The sequence below is a fragment of the Fusarium subglutinans genome, assembly GCF_013396075.1.
Source record: "Fusarium subglutinans strain NRRL 66333 chromosome Unknown NRRL66333_c0000107, whole genome shotgun sequence".
Lineage (NCBI taxonomy): Eukaryota > Fungi > Ascomycota > Sordariomycetes > Hypocreales > Nectriaceae > Fusarium > Fusarium subglutinans.
Window position 1 is genome coordinate 95,124 of NW_023502170.1, and position 16,905 is coordinate 112,028.

Genomic DNA, 16,905 nt, shown 5'->3' on the forward strand with positions numbered 1-16,905 from the left:
GGATTTTATCAAAGCCTGTTTGTAGCGAGTTTCATGTGAAGACATAAATTAGAGAAGAGTTTCGCTGCAATGATGATTCTACAAATCGTGTATCTATCTAGGTTACATAATCTACCAGTCGCTATGCAAACGCCATCCGATGCAAATACATCAACAGAGAAACCGATAGACCTTTTTCCACTTGGGCCAGCCATGTCGCGCCTCCCGCTCCTGCTCCGCCATAACATGCACACGAAAATATCTCCGCCCAGTGACAACATCCATATCAGGCAGACGCACAATCTGCGTCCGGTACCAAACCTTATGAGATAAATAGAACAACAAGATGATGGGTATCGCCAAAACCTTCAAAAAGAAATTCTGTGTAAGTCCCGAGGCACTCCTGTCAATACCCGGCTCATTAACCGGCGAGACAGCAATCCAAATCTGAGAGGCCAACACAAGGATATACCCAACAAAAGCAAACCAGGCCCCTGCGACGCCGACGTGAGACTTGAACGGCAGTTGTTCCAGAGTATGTGCGTTGTAATACCACGCTTTTCGAAAGCGGATATAACATAAGCAGATGCTTCCCCACGTAAATAAAGTGCTCAATGCACTAATAGAGAGAAGCCAGTTGAAGATGGAGTCGTGGAAACTGACATCAGCGAGAAATGCGAGGAGACCGATGCATGATGCGAATATTATTGCCATAAGCGGACGTCCTTGTCGATCCACGTAGGCAAAGATCTGCGGCGCATGCGATTGTTCTGCTAACGCAGCTAATGTTCTTGATGATCCAAAAACCGCGGAATTCCCAACACTTATCACTGCCACCAAGATGACAGAATTCATTATACTCGGAAGTAGAGAAGTACCAGCCTTCTCTATCGCTATAACGAACGGACTAGCCGTCGCGTCAGCGACATTATCACCGCCGACAAGCCGTTTATCGTCAGAAGGTACCAATAGCCCAACCAGCAATAGCGCAACAATGTAAAATATCGTAATGCGCCAGAAGACCTGCTTGATCGCTGTTGGTAACGATTTCCGCGGGTTAGCTGTCTCGGCGGCGGCGAGACCGATGAGCTCTGTGCCCGTGAAGGAGAATGCAGATGTAACGAGGACACTGCAAAAGCCCTTGAAGCCGTTGTTGAAGGGGCCTGGGTTACGCCAGTACATGCCGCCGATGTAACCGCTCTCGGGCTCCCCGCCGACATTTATGACGATGGCGAGTAATCTAGACCGTTAGAGGTGAGAGGAGCGGGAGGGGAGCTGACTTACATGAAGCCAACGATTGCGGTGATCTTGATGAGAGAAAAGATAAACTCAGCTTCGCCATACGTCTTGACGCCAAAAAGGTTGATTATGACAATAGCGGAGAGAAATATAGCCACGAATATTGACTTTGTGAGATCCGGGTTCCAATATCCTATCGTAAACGCCCCAGCGATTATTTCCAACGGTAAAATGAACAACCATTGCAAGCAGTAACTACAAAAGTCAGTGAAAGCGAATCAGAGATTTTCAGTCAGCTTACTTCCAACCCATGGCAAACCCCCAAGAGGGATCCAAGAACCTCGTCGAAAACGCCGAAAACGAGCCCGCGATGGGAAACATGACACACAACTCCCCAAGACACTGCATAGTACAATACTGCATCGCCCCGAGTAACAAATACGATATCAGCAAACTCGCTGGTCCGCCTCTATAAAGCGACGCTCCCGACGCGACGAACAACCCAGTTCCTACATCCCATTAGCCGAGATTTGCCGAGCTTGGAAGGTATCAAGCTTACCAATCGCACCACCAAAGGCAATCATTTGGAGATGGCGGCCTTTTAATTCTCGCGCAAGTGCTGTATTTGCTGTTTTGGCATTGGCGGCGCGTAAGTCGTAATACCGCTCTGGTGCGTCGCTTGGATGATAGCCTGGGAGGGGATCTGCGCGTCGGAAGCTATGAAGCCATGACGTTCGTGGTTTATGAGCGTGTATGCTCCACGAGGAGCCCATTTCTACATTGAACGATTGCATTGTCTGCGCATCGCGGGGATCTTTCATTGCGGGGAGAATAAAAGATGACAGTTTGGGGGGAGGAAGAGGGAAATGACGTTACGACGGGGGTTGGATGCCGATCATGAAGAAAAGTCTTCAAAAGGGCGCGTTCTGGAAGGCTTCTAGAAGGACTTTTGGGATATGCGCGGTTTACTTCGGGTGCAGATTGTCAGAGCGTTGAGCCAATGATGGGGTGCGGGTGTGCCGAAAGAGGACTAACAGAGACGCCAAAATGCAGTCTGGCTTGTGAAGATCAGGAGAATTAAATGCGGCGCAGCGAGAGAGTGGTTGAAAGGGAGATAAATGCGATTGAGGCAGAGATAATGAATGGGAGGAGGGGGAGGAGACGCAACGTTTCACTTGAGTGGGATCAGCAAGATTTCACTTGGTTCGTGCACTGTTACTGGGTCAAGGTTATTGCCTCACGCTGTAACTCTCGTCAGTTCTCATGCCATTCTGTACCTGGAAGGTCATTCACTGGACATGTCAAGTCGTCCCCCGTGTTTGCTGCCCATGGGGAAGAGAGACTCTGGCAATATCCACACTGGGTCCGGGGATGGTCCTGGTCCCTGAAGCTATCATGGTGGGCTATTACGTACAATAAACTGCATCTTACATGAGACGTTCAAGTAATCACCAACAAGACTTCAGTGATACCAACAAAGTAAATCGTAATTATTATCATGTTCTAATATACATAATTATCGCATTCAATTATCCCTCGTCGGCTGCGCACGCTGAACCTGTCTAGATCCTCCCGCGATAACAGCTGTCGGCGGTTGCTGATACACAAAGTCATCACGATCCATCTTGCCCGTCAATTCATCCCGCGTAATAAGCGAATCGTGACTCTGCGTCGGACTCACAGGTCTTTCACCCGACTTTCTTAAATCCTCATCTTTAGAGATCGAGTCGCTTGTGTCATGCGACTTTGCCCAGATGCCCTCCGTCGTACGAACGTGATCCTCATCCTCCCACTGGCTATGCGCCGTGCGGGTGAGTTTCGTAGGCTGCGATTGGGAGCGCGAGTTGGAGTAGCCGGAGTAGCTGTTTGACTCTTTGAACTTCTTGCGCTTGACACCGCTGTCGCGGAGGAACGAGCCTAGCGCGACGATGTTGCCGACTGCTGTGGCGGCGAGGATCTCGATTGATGCCCACATCGTGCGGACGACTTGACTTCCGTGTGCTTCGATGATGCGGGGGATGCGATATAGTGTGATGCCGACGGTGAGTAAGCCGAAGCTGAAGAGCATGATGAGAAGGACCTTGCGCTTGGTTGCGATTTGAGTGGAGAGGATGATGGGGATGGGAAAGGCGATGAGGACAAGATCGGTGAAGGCGTTGCAGGCTCCCATTGTGAGCATCTGCACGAAGCCCTGGCGGCATTGAGGGCCTGGATCGGGTGTGACCTGCCAGTAGTGAGGGAAGGGTTGACATTCTGCGAGGTCGCTTATCACGACGGCGAGGAATGTAGCGGCGAGTGTTGCGCGCATGGCGTGGATCATTATACGATGTGATCTTCGTCGAGTAGCGCCAGCAAGACGTTCAAAGAACTCGAGGGTAGTAAGTTTAAGAATCCAAAGACTAGAACATCGTGAGCTTCATTCTCATCAATCAGTAATGTGAACTTACATGGAAGCGTAGAACACTCGACTCGCGAGCACCATCTTGCTCCCCACGATCCTCTTATCAATATCTGCATCACTCAACTTCAACCCATCCAAGTTGACATTATTCGTTCCGTTCTTGAGCACAAAATGAACACAAACAGCCCGTAGAACCAGCGGTATAAGCGCCCCGGCAGCGATCTTATCCTCCTTGAGCAACTTCTCGACTCGTACGTATCGACCCGACATTCGGGTCAGGATGATCGCCACACAAAAGACCGTGATCCACCATGATACAAGCAGCGTGGGCTTATCCTCGTAGAAGTGGCGCGCATCGGGGGCGTCCGAGTAGAGCGGCATATCGACGGGCTATGGCCCTTGGAGCCTTTCGAAGTAGAATTGACCAGGTACGAAATAAGTTTGACAAGCAAAAGCAAAGCAAAAACGAGGGGAATGCGGGACATTAATGAATCGATGGAGGACAGTAAGCAAGGGGTGCTCCCCTGGTCAACTTTATCAAGGGCCCAGACAATTCGAGGTCAGACTAAGCGGCGCAGTTGGGGTTGGCTGCAGTTCGATACGGTTGAGGCACGTCAATGGAGTTTGACGCCAGGGGCATGCAGCCACTAAAAGCCTCCATCATCAGCGAGTCGTTGACCAAAAGTGTAATTGGCTCGATCTCGAACCAATGACAGCCCGCAAAGAGATCACATATGAAACTGTTACCGATAGCGCGGACAAATTGCATCGTATCATGTCTTGCGACACCGGTCAATTATGCCTGAGCGCAATTGTCAATTCAGTTCTTGGCGACGTGCAGCGACTGCGAAATCGGCTGCGGTGCTGAAATGCGGTTTGGCGTTATGGGCCAGGTACACGGCGACTTTCCCCTTGTAGAAACTGCTAAAAGATTGTGGCGGCAGGGGTACATAAAAACAACAGTAGAGCAGACTGGAAAATGGAATGATAAGCTGCAAATAGGTAACTGATTGCGTCGTCAATCTGAGTCAGCCAACATGCGCTATAATTTGCCCCTGATAACGATCAAATTCCTCCGGGCCAATAATTCCGAGTACTGACTGTGCTGTTGGTTCGCTGACACGTGGGAATGGGAACGACCTAATCACAAGCTCAAGATCCAGTCCCGTCGGCATCAATCTAGCCACTTTTCTTCCACCATCATCACGGCAATCGTGCTCGTTTAAAGAATCTGGGGGAAAAAAGCTTTTTACGTACTCATGAACCGGTTTGCAAAAGTCTGGGGAAAACGTGGTGTTGGTAGGGCCAGCCATAGAAAAGTCTTGTCGTTACATAAAGGAGACGTAACAGTTTGACCGTCTACTCCGTACTAACTGGGACGATGAATTAGCCCCTCCCCCTGCAGAGACGATGCGATGGAGTTGCGTTGTGGATGCCCCCTCAAAACTTTCTCGGCCATTTATCTCGGGTGATTCGGTTCTGCACTTCGCTGGTAATTACCTAGACCACAATTGCACCGAAGCTATCTTTTAATTACTTCTCGAGCCGCGCCATTCTCGAGGACGACGGCTTTGTTCTTTTTCTTCGCTAAGTGCTTCGATAGTGGCGGGCTAGGTGAAGTGGTGTCATTATCCTCAAGCCACGAACCACGACTGGAGAGATTTCACAGTTTCACTTAACCGACCCATTACCACCACATTTATGCATCCGATCCATCCGGATATATCCATCCCTTTCTATCGTCGCAATCGAAACCCTCCATCAAGTCAAATTACCAACCCCATGGACAGGAAATGCTTTGACAGTTCCCGCGGCTTGGCACAGACATGGCGGGTCTAACACTCAGAAGGGGGTGATCCTCCGGGTAGTCTAGTCTAGCTAGCGGACGGTATGTGCACGCTATCGCTTCTTAGTGAGACAGAAAACGGCAGCTGGGCTTCATCAAGGTTCAGCTGTCAGTTTAGCTACTTGGACTGTCCGCAATCTAGAATACTACTCGTCTTAGCCTGTTAATTCCGCGGTTTTGGGGTCTGGTGATATCGGGTCTTGCAACAGATTTGGTGTTGCTGCGTTGCCACCGGCATGAAACTTCCGCGATAAGGGGTTGGATTGTGATTCACATGGTGGTGCTGCATGGATTGGCTGATATAGCTCTTTCGATTCCGTTTCTTGGTTCAGGGCGGTGAACAATCAAGCCTAGTTTTTCATTCGTCTGTGTCCACGCGTTGTGTTGTTTTCTTAAAGATAACATGCCAGAAGAAACAATTAGTGGTAGAATAAATACAGTAGGAACATGCTGTAGTCGATCAACTAGAGCCAATCCTAGACTGTCAATTGATCACCAGACGATATCACGTCCTTCCCCAGAGCTATGGTCGTATTCATACCGCTCCATCGGTTCTGGCCCCTCAAGCCACGTGGTTTGATATGCCCCCCCTGCCGCGGAATCAAAACGTCAAAGAACGGAGAACACCCCGCCAAGAAGCTATCACTTTCAGCTGTCATGCAAACACCTTGCAATGCAACCTTGAAACATGACCTTGGTCTCCAAAAAGAGTTTGGCTTCTTGGCAATCTTGTACAAAACCGGTATACAGCTCGAGTATCCTTCGGCAGATGAAACCCAGTTCTTGCTCCCTATTTCCATAATCGTATGTGTATTTCCGCTTTTTGGTAGAAGCCAACTACCCTGTTTTGATTGCGCTTTGGACGACGGCATGGACTATTCGGGCTATGGCTAGGCATTTCTCCTCTTCAAACTTTCGCCCTACGATTTGGACGCCTACTGGAGCTCCGTCATATACATCTGCGTCGTCTGTAGCAGTTAGCTTAGCCCAAGAGCCAGTTTAATTCCGAGGGCGCAACTTACAAGCTTGCCAATTCTTTCTATCCAGCTCACCCAGCGGTTCATACCCCTCATTGAAAACATCAATCCTCTTATCCGCTCTGGTGGTGGGAATAACAACGGCCGTGTAATTGGTCAAGTTCATCGCATCAGTATACGCTGCACTATCTTTAGCACCGACACATGAAACAGCGCCTCACACTACTAACCTCCGTGGTAGAACTTTCCAGGTATCACTGCTGCATGAGGCGCTACAGGCATGAGGACAACCTCTACTATTTGGCCTTTCTTGTATCAGTATAGGGTCGGCAAGGAGGGTTGATAAAGTACCATCTGAGTCGGCGGTGGAGTTCCAGTAATCGGAATACTGCCGCTCGTACTCGAGCCCTTGGATAGTGAGATCCTGATACTTGAGTAACTCCGTCGGGGTTTTCAGATTGAGGCCGTCTTGCAAATCAGGGATTAGAGGTTCGCCGGAGCGTTTGAGGTGTTGGTGGATGTCGTGCGCTCCATCGGCGCTGAGAAATCCTCCCTGTAGCGCTTTGTTAGCGTATTCACGGAGTCAAGGAGTGATAAGCTTGCGTGGATGTTTGTTGCCGTTTCATGTGAAGGTGGTTTCCAGTCGACGACCTGTCATTCGTCAGCCCCAAGCTTTCACCTCACTTGTCGATACGCACCTTGTGCCCAGCTCTCTTCAGCGCTTCAACAACTACCTTCAGGCCACGAAGAACAGGTGGATGTAGTCCAACCATCCCATCATTCCAAAGCACCCCCAGCTTCAGTGGCCTCTCACCAAACTTGGCATTCCCTTTCTCATCCGCCCGTCTCCGATACGACTCCATGACCTCTTTCCGAAACGGAATCGGTATAACAGCTGGGTCTTTCATCCAAGGCTCCGTTCCAAGAACAGCCTTAAACACTACCTCCAGCGCATCGATCGACGTCCCCATAAATCCAACCGTAGACCGATATGTGTCCTGTCCTGGATTCGTATTCGCCACATCACGATAACTGAGTCGATTTGACGTCGGCTTTATCGAGAATATTCCACAAAAACCAGCTGGTATTCGTAATGATCCGCCTATGTCTGTACCAACGCCAACTGAACTTCCGCCCAGTGCCATAAGCGCTGCTTCGCCTCCAGAAGAACCGCCACATGACAAGTTCTGGTTAATCGGGTTTAATGTCTGGCCGATGATGTTGTTCTTTGTCTCACCGAAGAGCAGCGTTTGGGGAAGACTTGTTTTGCAGTATAGCACTGCTCCGAGGGAGAGTAGCTCGGTGACGACCTGGCTTTCTACCGTGTGAGTCTTGTTAGGATCAACGCCCAGGTTACCGTCTATCCAGCCAACGTAACCCATTGTTGTATCGACGCCTTTGACGTGGAATTGGTCTTTAAGACTGACAGGCAGACCATGAAGTGGTCCGAGCGTCTTTCCATGTTTGGTGAAGTAATCGTCCAGGAACTGGGCGCGTTCGAGTGCTTGATCAAAGAAGATTTCGTGAAGACAATTATTCTGAGAATGATGTCAACCTCGAGGTCTTACAGAGAAATATGCTAGTACTCACGATCTGATGAGCAACTGCCGCTCGTTGACAAAATGCCCTCACAACTTTAGTCGCTGTGAGTTCTTGTTCGGATACAGCATTTAAAATCTTAACAGTCTTTAATGACGTGATAGAAACTGTTTCTTCGTCGAGGAAGTGCTCAATAAAAGATTTTGTGATGTCACGTTGATCTTGAGCTCGTTTAAGGTCCTCCGACGATACTCTCCATTCTGAAGGTATCTTGTCTAGAGTGGCGGCGCGTTTGGCTGCTGCTCGAACCTCCCACGAGATCTCATCCATTTCAGATAATTGAAATGAGTCTTTGAAATAGGATCAAGGTCTGAGTTGAGAATAATCAAGTTATGGGTGATATTTGCAGCTTGTCCGATGCCGATTTGGTCGATGAGAGGGATGCAAAAATGAATGACGACGACATCTGCAGTTCTGAGACATGTAATGAAGAAAACCCGCACGCACGCGAAGTTAGGGCCTTTATGTTAATAATACTTATTCTTTTTATTAATTTTGCTTTTGCTAAATATTAAACAGCAAACTACGACGCTCAGTATCCCTCTGTGATAGAGGGATTGCTGGTTTGCCTACCCTTGTACTCTACAAACATTGCACAAACCTCGCTTGCGTCCCTTTGGCAATGTGACATCCTTGTTCGCCATCAGATAATTGGTCAAATCCTCTCAACGCCCAACATAAAACCGAGCCGTGCCAAGATGTAACACAAAACAAAACATCATCTCTTTCGAATCTGTTACATGCTAGACAGCCTCCACCACCTCTGCTTGTACCCTTTCTCATGGGCTCCCATAGCGACGTGCACGCTCCTCCGCGGCACGCAATGCGTCACGGTTATCAATAGTCAGCTCGACTGACAAAAGAGTGACACCCGCAGAACCAGCAAGTTGTCTCGACACGTGTACATGTAACTTGTCCTGAGTGAACAGCTTCGAGAGTAGCGGTCCCACAAGGAACATCGTGGTAAGAGCAGTCTTTGTATCTTTCAGATCGTCCCAATAGTCGGTTAGCATACCCGATACCTCCTCGGGACCCCAGTCCCAGTACGGCTGTAGACAAAGATCGTCTGTCAAGGTTAGTTGCACCACGGACTTCGGGATGAGGCGGTGCAGTGGCGAAGAGTGTTCCCCCTTCGACGGCCCGGCAATGAAAATCCACGGGGCGGCAAGACTACGAAGATTCGAGAAGTCGTGCAGTTTGAGAAAGGAGCCCTGAAGGGTTAATGGCCGGCATGCAATGTCTGGCTCTTCGGCCAGGACGTCACCGTCATCGAGAGCGAGGAGCTCAAGTTTTTCGAGTTTCTGTCGATGACCTTCCAGAGAACCGCATAGCGTCTTCATGTCCAGCGTCTGTTCGTGGGTCGAATCCATATTTTTCAAGGGATACCAGGCGTAGGTATATTTCAACTCTTTCAGGTTGGGTGCCATAGAGAGAATTCGGCCAAGCTCCGCTTCACCAATTCGCTTCAGATCCATACGTTTAAGATGTTCCAACTTCGCCGGGATGGTGAAGGCTGATAAATTCTCGGGAAAGCTTCCTGAGATAGACAGACTCTCAAGCATGCGAAGATGAAAGAAGGTTTGGTAGACGGTGTTGAAGTCAAAACGGGTGTGATGGTACGTCGCACAATGGTTGTCGACAGTAACGTGGCGGAGATGCTCGAATTTGTGCACGTTACTGCCTTCTGGGTTGCCGAAGCTCTCCGGATGCAACAACATTCGGAGGTAGCAGATCTCAACAGAGAAGAACTCGCCGAGATAAATGCTTCTGACCCTTGGCGTAAGAGCCACAAGGAGACTGACCAGAGAATCAACCTGGCCCTTCAGGAAAGCTTTAGCCCAGTCAAGGCCTTGGTAAAGATCCAAAGCCCTGATGAACTGGACTGCCTTCAACTTGTCATCATCTGAGAGATGGAAGATGGGTGTGGTCGGAAGTTGATTAAGTCGTCTTTCGACAAAGTCGTATCCATCTAAGCGAAGATGCTGAACAGCTTGAGCCAGGTCAGGTCGTGAGAGAAGAGTTCGTAAAACCAGGACCAGCGGGGCGGAGTGGCGTTTGAAATTGACGCGAGGACAATTGACATCGAGCTCCCTGTGAAGAACAGGCTGGGCGATACTGGCGAGATGCTTATTGACGCGCGACAAGGCGACCAAACCCTCCCTTGGGACGAATTCCAAGACGTGGAGCTGAATCTCAATGGGGCAAGCGAGAAGTCGCGAAGGCTTTCTGCGACGAGGTCAGATCAGCAACGCCAACACATAAAAAGAGACGTACTCGGACATTTTCGGCTTGCGCTTCTTGGGCACGTAGAGAAGAGGCATGGCATCCGAGGAACGGATTCGTGTGTTGCATGTACCATCGCGCTTGAACACTCGATCCATGATGAACACAGAAAGGCGAAAGGTTAATCAAGAAGGAACACAGGCGATGTGGCTTTGGTTGTGAGAGCAAAGAGCAAAATGGGAAGAGGCGACGCCGTCAGTTTGTTTGGGGTCGGCTTGGTGACTTTGAAGTTGTTTGCCTGTGTCACGTGGGAGCACAGTGAATCAGAGTGATGTCTTTGCAGTGTCAAACAGCTACCAGACAAATAATAGCTTATGCACTCTATGTACAGCCTTGATTCAATTATGTTGACATTCCTTGCCAGTGCTAGGCGAATCTGCTGAGAATATGGATATTTAATGTTTGTTTTCCCCAAGCATTGTCTAACTGGAGTATACGATGATTTAATCCCAAGAGATAGAGCGTATAAAAAGTCTAATTCTATACATTTTAAATCCGCAGCATTTACTTGGCTTCTTCGATGTAAAAACTGCACTTGATCAATATGTCAACTCAACGGTTTAGCGCGACTCGCGCCATCGCTCCAAGTCCGGTCCTCCTTATCTCCAATGCGGGGAAAGCTTCGGCAAACCTGACTTTTATCATTCATCCCAAAAAGACTTCTCATCATGATCAACCGCCAGAAATGGCCGAAACTCCCTCAAATCGTAAACGAAGTAGCGTCCGACGTGCCAACGTGACGGCCTGTCAGCGATGCAAGTCCCGAAAACAACGATGTGACCAGACCATCCCGGCATGCTCGTCGCGTGCTCGTGTCGGAGTGCCGTGTGTAAGCGTCGATGTAGACGGACAATCTGTGCCTCGAAGGTATTGGATCCTGTTACCTTTTTCCCGATTGAATGCTAACTTGCATGTCGTCAGTTATATCAAGAATCTCGAGGATCGAGTCGCCGAGCTTGAGCTTGTTCTCCGAAATCAAGGGATAGACGCTGAGTCCGTTGTCAGCCGAACTTCCCAAGATGCGCTTGAATCAACACCAGAAGCGTACAGCTCTAATGATCTGAGTTTACTGCGCCTGCTAGTACCCAGGCCAAATGATGTACAGAATCCCGGAGACTCAGCTTACCATACTCTCCTCGATGCTATCACTGTACCAGATACTATCAAATTTCCTCGTAAGCATAGCGCTATCCAACTCACCGCCACATACTTTGAACACTCTAATTTCCTCGGAGGTGCCGATGGATATTTCAAGTGACTTTCTCTTTGGACATAATGTATTGCCTTGGTTGGATTTGGATGGGGCAGCGACACTATGGACGCCAACACCACCCACTTTGGATCCGTGGATATTGGATCAAAAATGATTGTAACACCACCAGTCACCCATTAGCGTCTGAACAAAGCGAATTGATGAGCATACTAATTTTCATTTACAAAAATTGGATTCCCTGCTTTAGCTTTTTATCTTAATCTAGGGCACCCCTCAAAGACCCTTGAGCGGGTCAGGCGGTGCCGGATCACTCCTCAAACTCTTCTCAAACGCGGCCCTCAACCTCATGACCGGTTGCATGACCCAAGTGTTGTAAGCCAAGATATCCGTCTCCTCCTTTGGATCCCTCACCACATTGAACAGGTACGGAGACTCCAACTTTCCAGACGATTGGTTGACTTTTGGTTCCCAGACCAAATGAAGCTTCCAGTCCTTCCACTTGACAGCGCGCAGCTCATCCTTGATGTAGAAGAGGAATCCTTCACGCTGGGACTTGACAGCAGCGGGATTCTTTAAGAACGCTACCTGGCTGACATCATCGATGGGCCTATCGGGTGGTGCTTCTGCACCAGCTATTTCGCGTATACTTGTGAAGATATCAGTGACGTGGACCGTTTCGTTGGATGTCACCCCAGCCGGGACTTTTCCAGGCCATCGGATAATGAATGGGACCCTCAAGCTTCCCTCCATGGCAGTGTGATATGTCCCGGACCACGGACCAGCAGTGCCCCTATATGGGGGTCTGAACTCAGGCCCATTGTCAGAGGCAAATATCAAGACGGTGTTGTCGCGAACTCCAAGGTCATCCAGATGGTCGACCAATTGACCAACTCGGTAATCCATCTCGGCCATAGAGTCGGCGAATTCTCCCTGTCCGGTCTTGCCCTCAAAGTCGCGATGCGGCAAAGTCGGGAAATGTAGATGGACGAGTGGATGATACAAGAAGAAGGGCTTCTCTGCCATTACTTGACGTGACAGCCAATCTTTTGACTGGTCAACCAGCATCTCATCGATCAACCTTCTCTTTTCGAAATCATACACACAAACGTTCTCCGAGTCCTTGCCAGCGACACCTTTCATGATATAAGGCAACTCGGCAACTTCAGGTGTATATCCCAAAGCCGACGTAAACTGACTCTCATCAGTCGTCCTTGGGATCCCAAACCACTCGTCAAATCCCCTGTCACAAGGGTACCGACCAGGAATATCACCAAGATGCCATTTACCATGATGAGCCGTCGCGTAACCCTTTGGCTTGAGGCATTCGGGCAGGGTACGCTCCCAGCTCGTGAGACCCTGGGGAAACCCAGCCGGGACAGATTGTCGGCACCCGGTTCGGATGGGATGACGACCTGTCATCAAGGCCGAGCGCGTGGGAACACAATCACTCTCCACGTTGAAGTTGTGAAGAAGAAGACCTTGGGTGGCGAGCTTGTCGATGCGCGGTGTTGCAGCGCCGCGAAGAATGCCTCCGCCATAGCAGCCGAGCTCACCCCAGCCGAGATTATCGGCTAGGATGAGGACGATGTTTGGTTTTGATGGATCCTTGGACATTTCGAAATTCTTCAATGTTTTCCTCTCGATGCAAACAAATATACTACCATTGAGTCAAGTTCATTTAAAGCCCTTTGTGAGCTCATTATCTTCGTCAATCACGGATGCTCAAGGGCTCAACCTGAAGCCATCGGCGACTCGTCCGAAACCCCACACTTTCGCTCATCGCCGACGCTCACCTCCGATGACTAGACGATCTTCCTCGTGGATAATCTACCAACCCTTCTTGACAGGTAAAGATACGCGATCTTGACAATCAATGGCGTGCGCACCGAATTGCCTTTGGTAGCTTATCGTGTTTGGGAGCTGATGACTCTTGGGATCGTGATGAAAGAGTATAAAGACAGTCACCGGCTGGACAATCAATTCGATACAGGGCTTGAATCGCACACCACATTGAACCCGATATCAACTTGGCTCTGAATCACTCTCCCAAGATGGATTCTATCAAGCCTGATAAAGAAACTCATGATCTTGGTGATGCGCCGCAGTCAATTGTTGCGCAACCTCTCTGGACAGATGACGAAGAGAAGGCAGTCGTCAGAAAGTAGGTTGACCATCCCCTTTTCCAATTGACGCCCCGAGCTCACATACCAGACTCGACATGATTCTCATGCCGCTCCTCGTCCTCGGCTTCTACGCCCTCCAGCTCGACCGCAGCAACATCAGCAACGCCCTAACCGACACGCTCACAGCCGATCTCAACATCACCAAAAACGACGTCAACCTCGGCGACCAGCTCATGATGGCTGGCATAATCATCGCCGAGATTCCCTCCAACATCATCCTCCAGAAGCTGGGCGCACCGATCTGGTTTACAGCCCAGGTACTCATCTGGGGCACCATTGCTCTGACGCAAGCTTGGGTTACGAATGTGCATTCGTTCTTTGCGACGCGTTTTCTGCTGGGGTTCTGTGAGGCTGGGTTCATCCCGGGTGGGCAGTATATGCTTGCTCTGTTCTATAGGGAGAAGGAGTTGGCGCTGAGGACGTCGATTTTCTATTTCGGGAATTATTTTGCTACAGCTACGGGATCTTTGATCGCTGCGGGTGTTTTGCAGATGGGCGGTATAGCTGGTCTGGCTGGTTGGCAGGGGCTTTTCATCAGTCCGTTCCCTTCTGCATTACCCCGTCATGGATATTGCTAACATCGGACAGTCGAGGGTGTTTTTACCCTAATTGTCTTCTTCGTCTTCATCCTTCTTCTCCCTCGATTTCCAATTCATACCAAACCCATTCACGGCTGGTTCGACCTCTTCACCTCTCGTGAGCGCGAAATCATGCACGACAGAATTTATCAAGAAGACATCTCCAAGACGGAAGCCCACGCAAAGATCACTGTCCGAGGCGTTATTGCCGCCCTCACCGACTACCGTATCTGGATGCACACCCTTCTCAACCTCGTAGGTCTCGCCCCCAAGGGCGGTCTTCAACTCTACGGCCCAACCATCATCCGAAGCCTGGGGTTCAGCAAGATCAACTCCAACCTCTTAAACTCGGTCAGCAGCTTCCTCGTCGTGTTCCTCAGATTCGCCATCGCCTGGGCCTCCGACAAAACGAAACAGCGAGGTCTGTGGTGCATGGCCGCGTTTCTCTGGAGTATTACATTCGGCGGTGCTTTGTTTGGATCAACAGATAAGGATAAGTGGACCAAATATGCGCTCTTCACCCTCTTGAGTAGTGGCAATGCGCTGTCTCAGGGACTAAATGATGCCTGGTTGAGTATCAATGCTCGATCTGCCGAGACGCGCAGTATTGGATTGGCGATGGTCGTCATTGGGAGCAATGCTGGTGGGCTGGCTGGAAAGCAGCTGTTTCGCGAGAGCGATGCGCCAAAGTATACAAAGGGATTTCTGGCTATTGTCTTATTGTATGCTGCTGCTTTGCCTATCACTGCTATGATTATGGGAGTTTATTGGAGGCAGAATAAGAACCTGGAAAGGGAGCTTGTTGAGGATGACGGTGATGTTGATGAGCGAACAGCAAGAAGCCAGCGCTTTCAGCTGTAGATTGGTTATGAAATCACAGTCGATCTTTGGTATATTGGGCCATTTCTCAGGCCTTGGGCTCCCTCTAGTCTTGTTGTTAGTTCAAATGGGGAGATAGACCAAGATAACCCAAAGCCCCTGTATTTCAGTCTGAGATTGCAAGCGAAGAGCCCAACAGTGGGGTTAATTCAACCAGCCACTACATCGTAGCCCCATTGGCTGAGCCTGAGAGAAAAGTCCAACAATCCTCCACTTGAAGGGATAACAAGTCGGTAATTAATTTCCTTTTAGTTTCAAGCCCTCCTTATCGACACAGAATTCTATTTCAGCCCTGTCGTTTTCCTATTTAGGTCACGTTCTAATGTCTATCGCGGCGGGAATAAGGTCATGATATTGCCTTTACAATTCCACCGACGACCTCTCATTCTCTGTCTTTCTCATTCTCTGTCTTGTGGTGATACTGAAAGCTAGTCAACATTTAATTTGTCTTCTCCTTTTATTTATACTGCGACTACATTGGAGTCAGGTCTATAGACTGCATGTCATAATCACAAACTACAATCCATGCCGACTATTGAAATCACCCTCAACCAAGCGTACCCCTTCAATAACCCTTCCCATATCCGTCTTGTCAATAGTGCCACAGTCCTGCCTGACCTTTTCCGAAAGCTCCTTCAGAAATGTTGCAGGGCCCTTCGTAAAATGACATCCACTCCGACTACCAAGGTTGACCCTCGGCGCATAAAGGTGGAGGGTAACATGCTCTAACTCTTTTATAAGTGGGAGAAAGTACTGCACCTCAAATGGACTTATAATCACCATTCGAGAGGCACCCTCCTCGTTCTTCCCACTCAACACCCACTGTGAAGGCCATTGATAAGAGTCCGAGTAGCTCTTCCCACTAAACATACCTTTGACAGTATGCGCAAAGTCCATACTCACCCATACTGTCTCAGGAAACCCCTTGACGTCGAAGTGGACAGCTGCCGAAGTCTTGTTCAGACTCCGAAACGCAGGTTTCATGACAGTCCGGAAAGCGGTGGATGACTCTGGAACGAGCCGTCTGTTATCCACTCCTGCAGAAACCTATTGACACTATGAGCATCAGGCTTCAGTGCAGGGACCTTTTAGACTTGGCGCTTGTGCTGTGTCTCTGGCGCCAGTTCTCGTTCTTGCTCCTCTTGCAGAGAGCAAGTGCGCAGTCTCTCCAGACTAAAGTCTTCACATTGGGACTTGAAGAGTTTTGCGATGGAGTCGTTCAGCCCTTGTGTGAGTGAAGAAAGGTCTGTCAAACCTTTCTGGGGGCGGTATCTCTCCCTCAAGCTCTGCCCTTCCTCCTCGAGAAAGTCATCTGGTTTTGTGCCATTGTCAGAGAGGCGGGACCAGATGTCTTGTTGCTTGGAGAACCTAAAACCTTGCGTAAGCCACAGTGGCATATCCCTTTTCAGGTCAAGGCATGTCTCAGTGATCGCCCAGCAAAGGACAGCAGAGACAGAGATCTCTTCTCTGCCTTCACCCTTAAGCTGAAGGAACTTGTGCTCAATCTCCAAAGGAATGCAGAACTCTACTGTCTGTCCCTTGCCCAACTTGCGCATCCGCGTACAAGCTTGAACCAGCCTATCTTTTGTCAGACCAGCACCAAGAGTGACCACAGCACGATAGTTGGCAGAAAGCTTCAGATCCGTTCCGCGGGTATGTATCTTGTCCAGGAAAACAAGATATAGATCCAGCTGCTGGGAGAACGGTGATGTCTGGAAGTCTTCTATC

The 16,905-nt window shown here is 49.5% G+C and overlaps 7 protein-coding genes across 7 annotated transcripts; 2 read left to right on the top strand and 5 right to left on the bottom strand.

The window, feature by feature from the left end:
• Nucleotides 1-150: 150 nt before the first annotated feature.
• FSUBG_8050 (amino acid transporter AAT family) lies at nucleotides 151-1,530 on the bottom strand (the record flags this gene model as incomplete). The annotated part of the gene is made up of 3 exons (XM_036686420.1): nucleotides 151-1,219; nucleotides 1,264-1,473; nucleotides 1,520-1,530. 3 exons carry the CDS (start codon nucleotides 1,528-1,530, stop codon nucleotides 151-153), a joined length of 1,290 nt encoding a protein of 429 aa, XP_036536454.1.
• Nucleotides 1,531-2,743: 1,213 nt separating this feature from the next.
• On the bottom strand, nucleotides 2,744-4,000 carry FSUBG_8051 (uncharacterized protein; the record flags this gene model as incomplete). The annotated part of the gene is made up of 2 exons (XM_036686421.1): nucleotides 2,744-3,617; nucleotides 3,666-4,000. 2 exons carry the CDS (start codon nucleotides 3,998-4,000, stop codon nucleotides 2,744-2,746), a joined length of 1,209 nt encoding a protein of 402 aa, XP_036536455.1.
• Nucleotides 4,001-6,302: 2,302 nt separating this feature from the next.
• FSUBG_8052 (general amidase) lies at nucleotides 6,303-8,311 on the bottom strand (the record flags this gene model as incomplete). Its single annotated transcript, XM_036686422.1, has 6 exons — nucleotides 6,303-6,433; nucleotides 6,488-6,622; nucleotides 6,673-6,747; nucleotides 6,794-6,995; nucleotides 7,141-7,980; nucleotides 8,033-8,311. The coding sequence occupies 6 exons, from the start codon at nucleotides 8,309-8,311 to the stop codon at nucleotides 6,303-6,305; spliced, it is 1,662 nt and encodes a 553-aa protein (XP_036536456.1).
• Nucleotides 8,312-8,820: 509 nt separating this feature from the next.
• Nucleotides 8,821-10,422, bottom strand: FSUBG_8053 (DNA mismatch repair; the record flags this gene model as incomplete). The annotated part of the gene is made up of 2 exons (XM_036686423.1): nucleotides 8,821-10,267; nucleotides 10,316-10,422. The coding sequence occupies 2 exons, from the start codon at nucleotides 10,420-10,422 to the stop codon at nucleotides 8,821-8,823; spliced, it is 1,554 nt and encodes a 517-aa protein (XP_036536457.1).
• Nucleotides 10,423-11,009: 587 nt separating this feature from the next.
• On the top strand, nucleotides 11,010-11,582 carry FSUBG_8054 (positive transcriptional regulator for purine utilization; the record flags this gene model as incomplete). Its single annotated transcript, XM_036686424.1, has 2 exons — nucleotides 11,010-11,191; nucleotides 11,246-11,582. 2 exons carry the CDS (start codon nucleotides 11,010-11,012, stop codon nucleotides 11,580-11,582), a joined length of 519 nt encoding a protein of 172 aa, XP_036536458.1.
• A 228-nt stretch (nucleotides 11,583-11,810) lies between these two features.
• FSUBG_8055 (arylsulfatase A) lies at nucleotides 11,811-13,151 on the bottom strand (the record flags this gene model as incomplete). Its single annotated transcript, XM_036686425.1, has 1 exon — nucleotides 11,811-13,151. One exon carries the CDS (start codon nucleotides 13,149-13,151, stop codon nucleotides 11,811-11,813), a length of 1,341 nt encoding a protein of 446 aa, XP_036536459.1.
• Nucleotides 13,152-13,588: 437 nt separating this feature from the next.
• Nucleotides 13,589-15,159, top strand: FSUBG_8056 (nicotinamide mononucleotide permease; the record flags this gene model as incomplete). Its single annotated transcript, XM_036686426.1, has 3 exons — nucleotides 13,589-13,698; nucleotides 13,749-14,257; nucleotides 14,309-15,159. 3 exons carry the CDS (start codon nucleotides 13,589-13,591, stop codon nucleotides 15,157-15,159), a joined length of 1,470 nt encoding a protein of 489 aa, XP_036536460.1.
• Nucleotides 15,160-16,905: the final 1,746 nt, after the last annotated feature.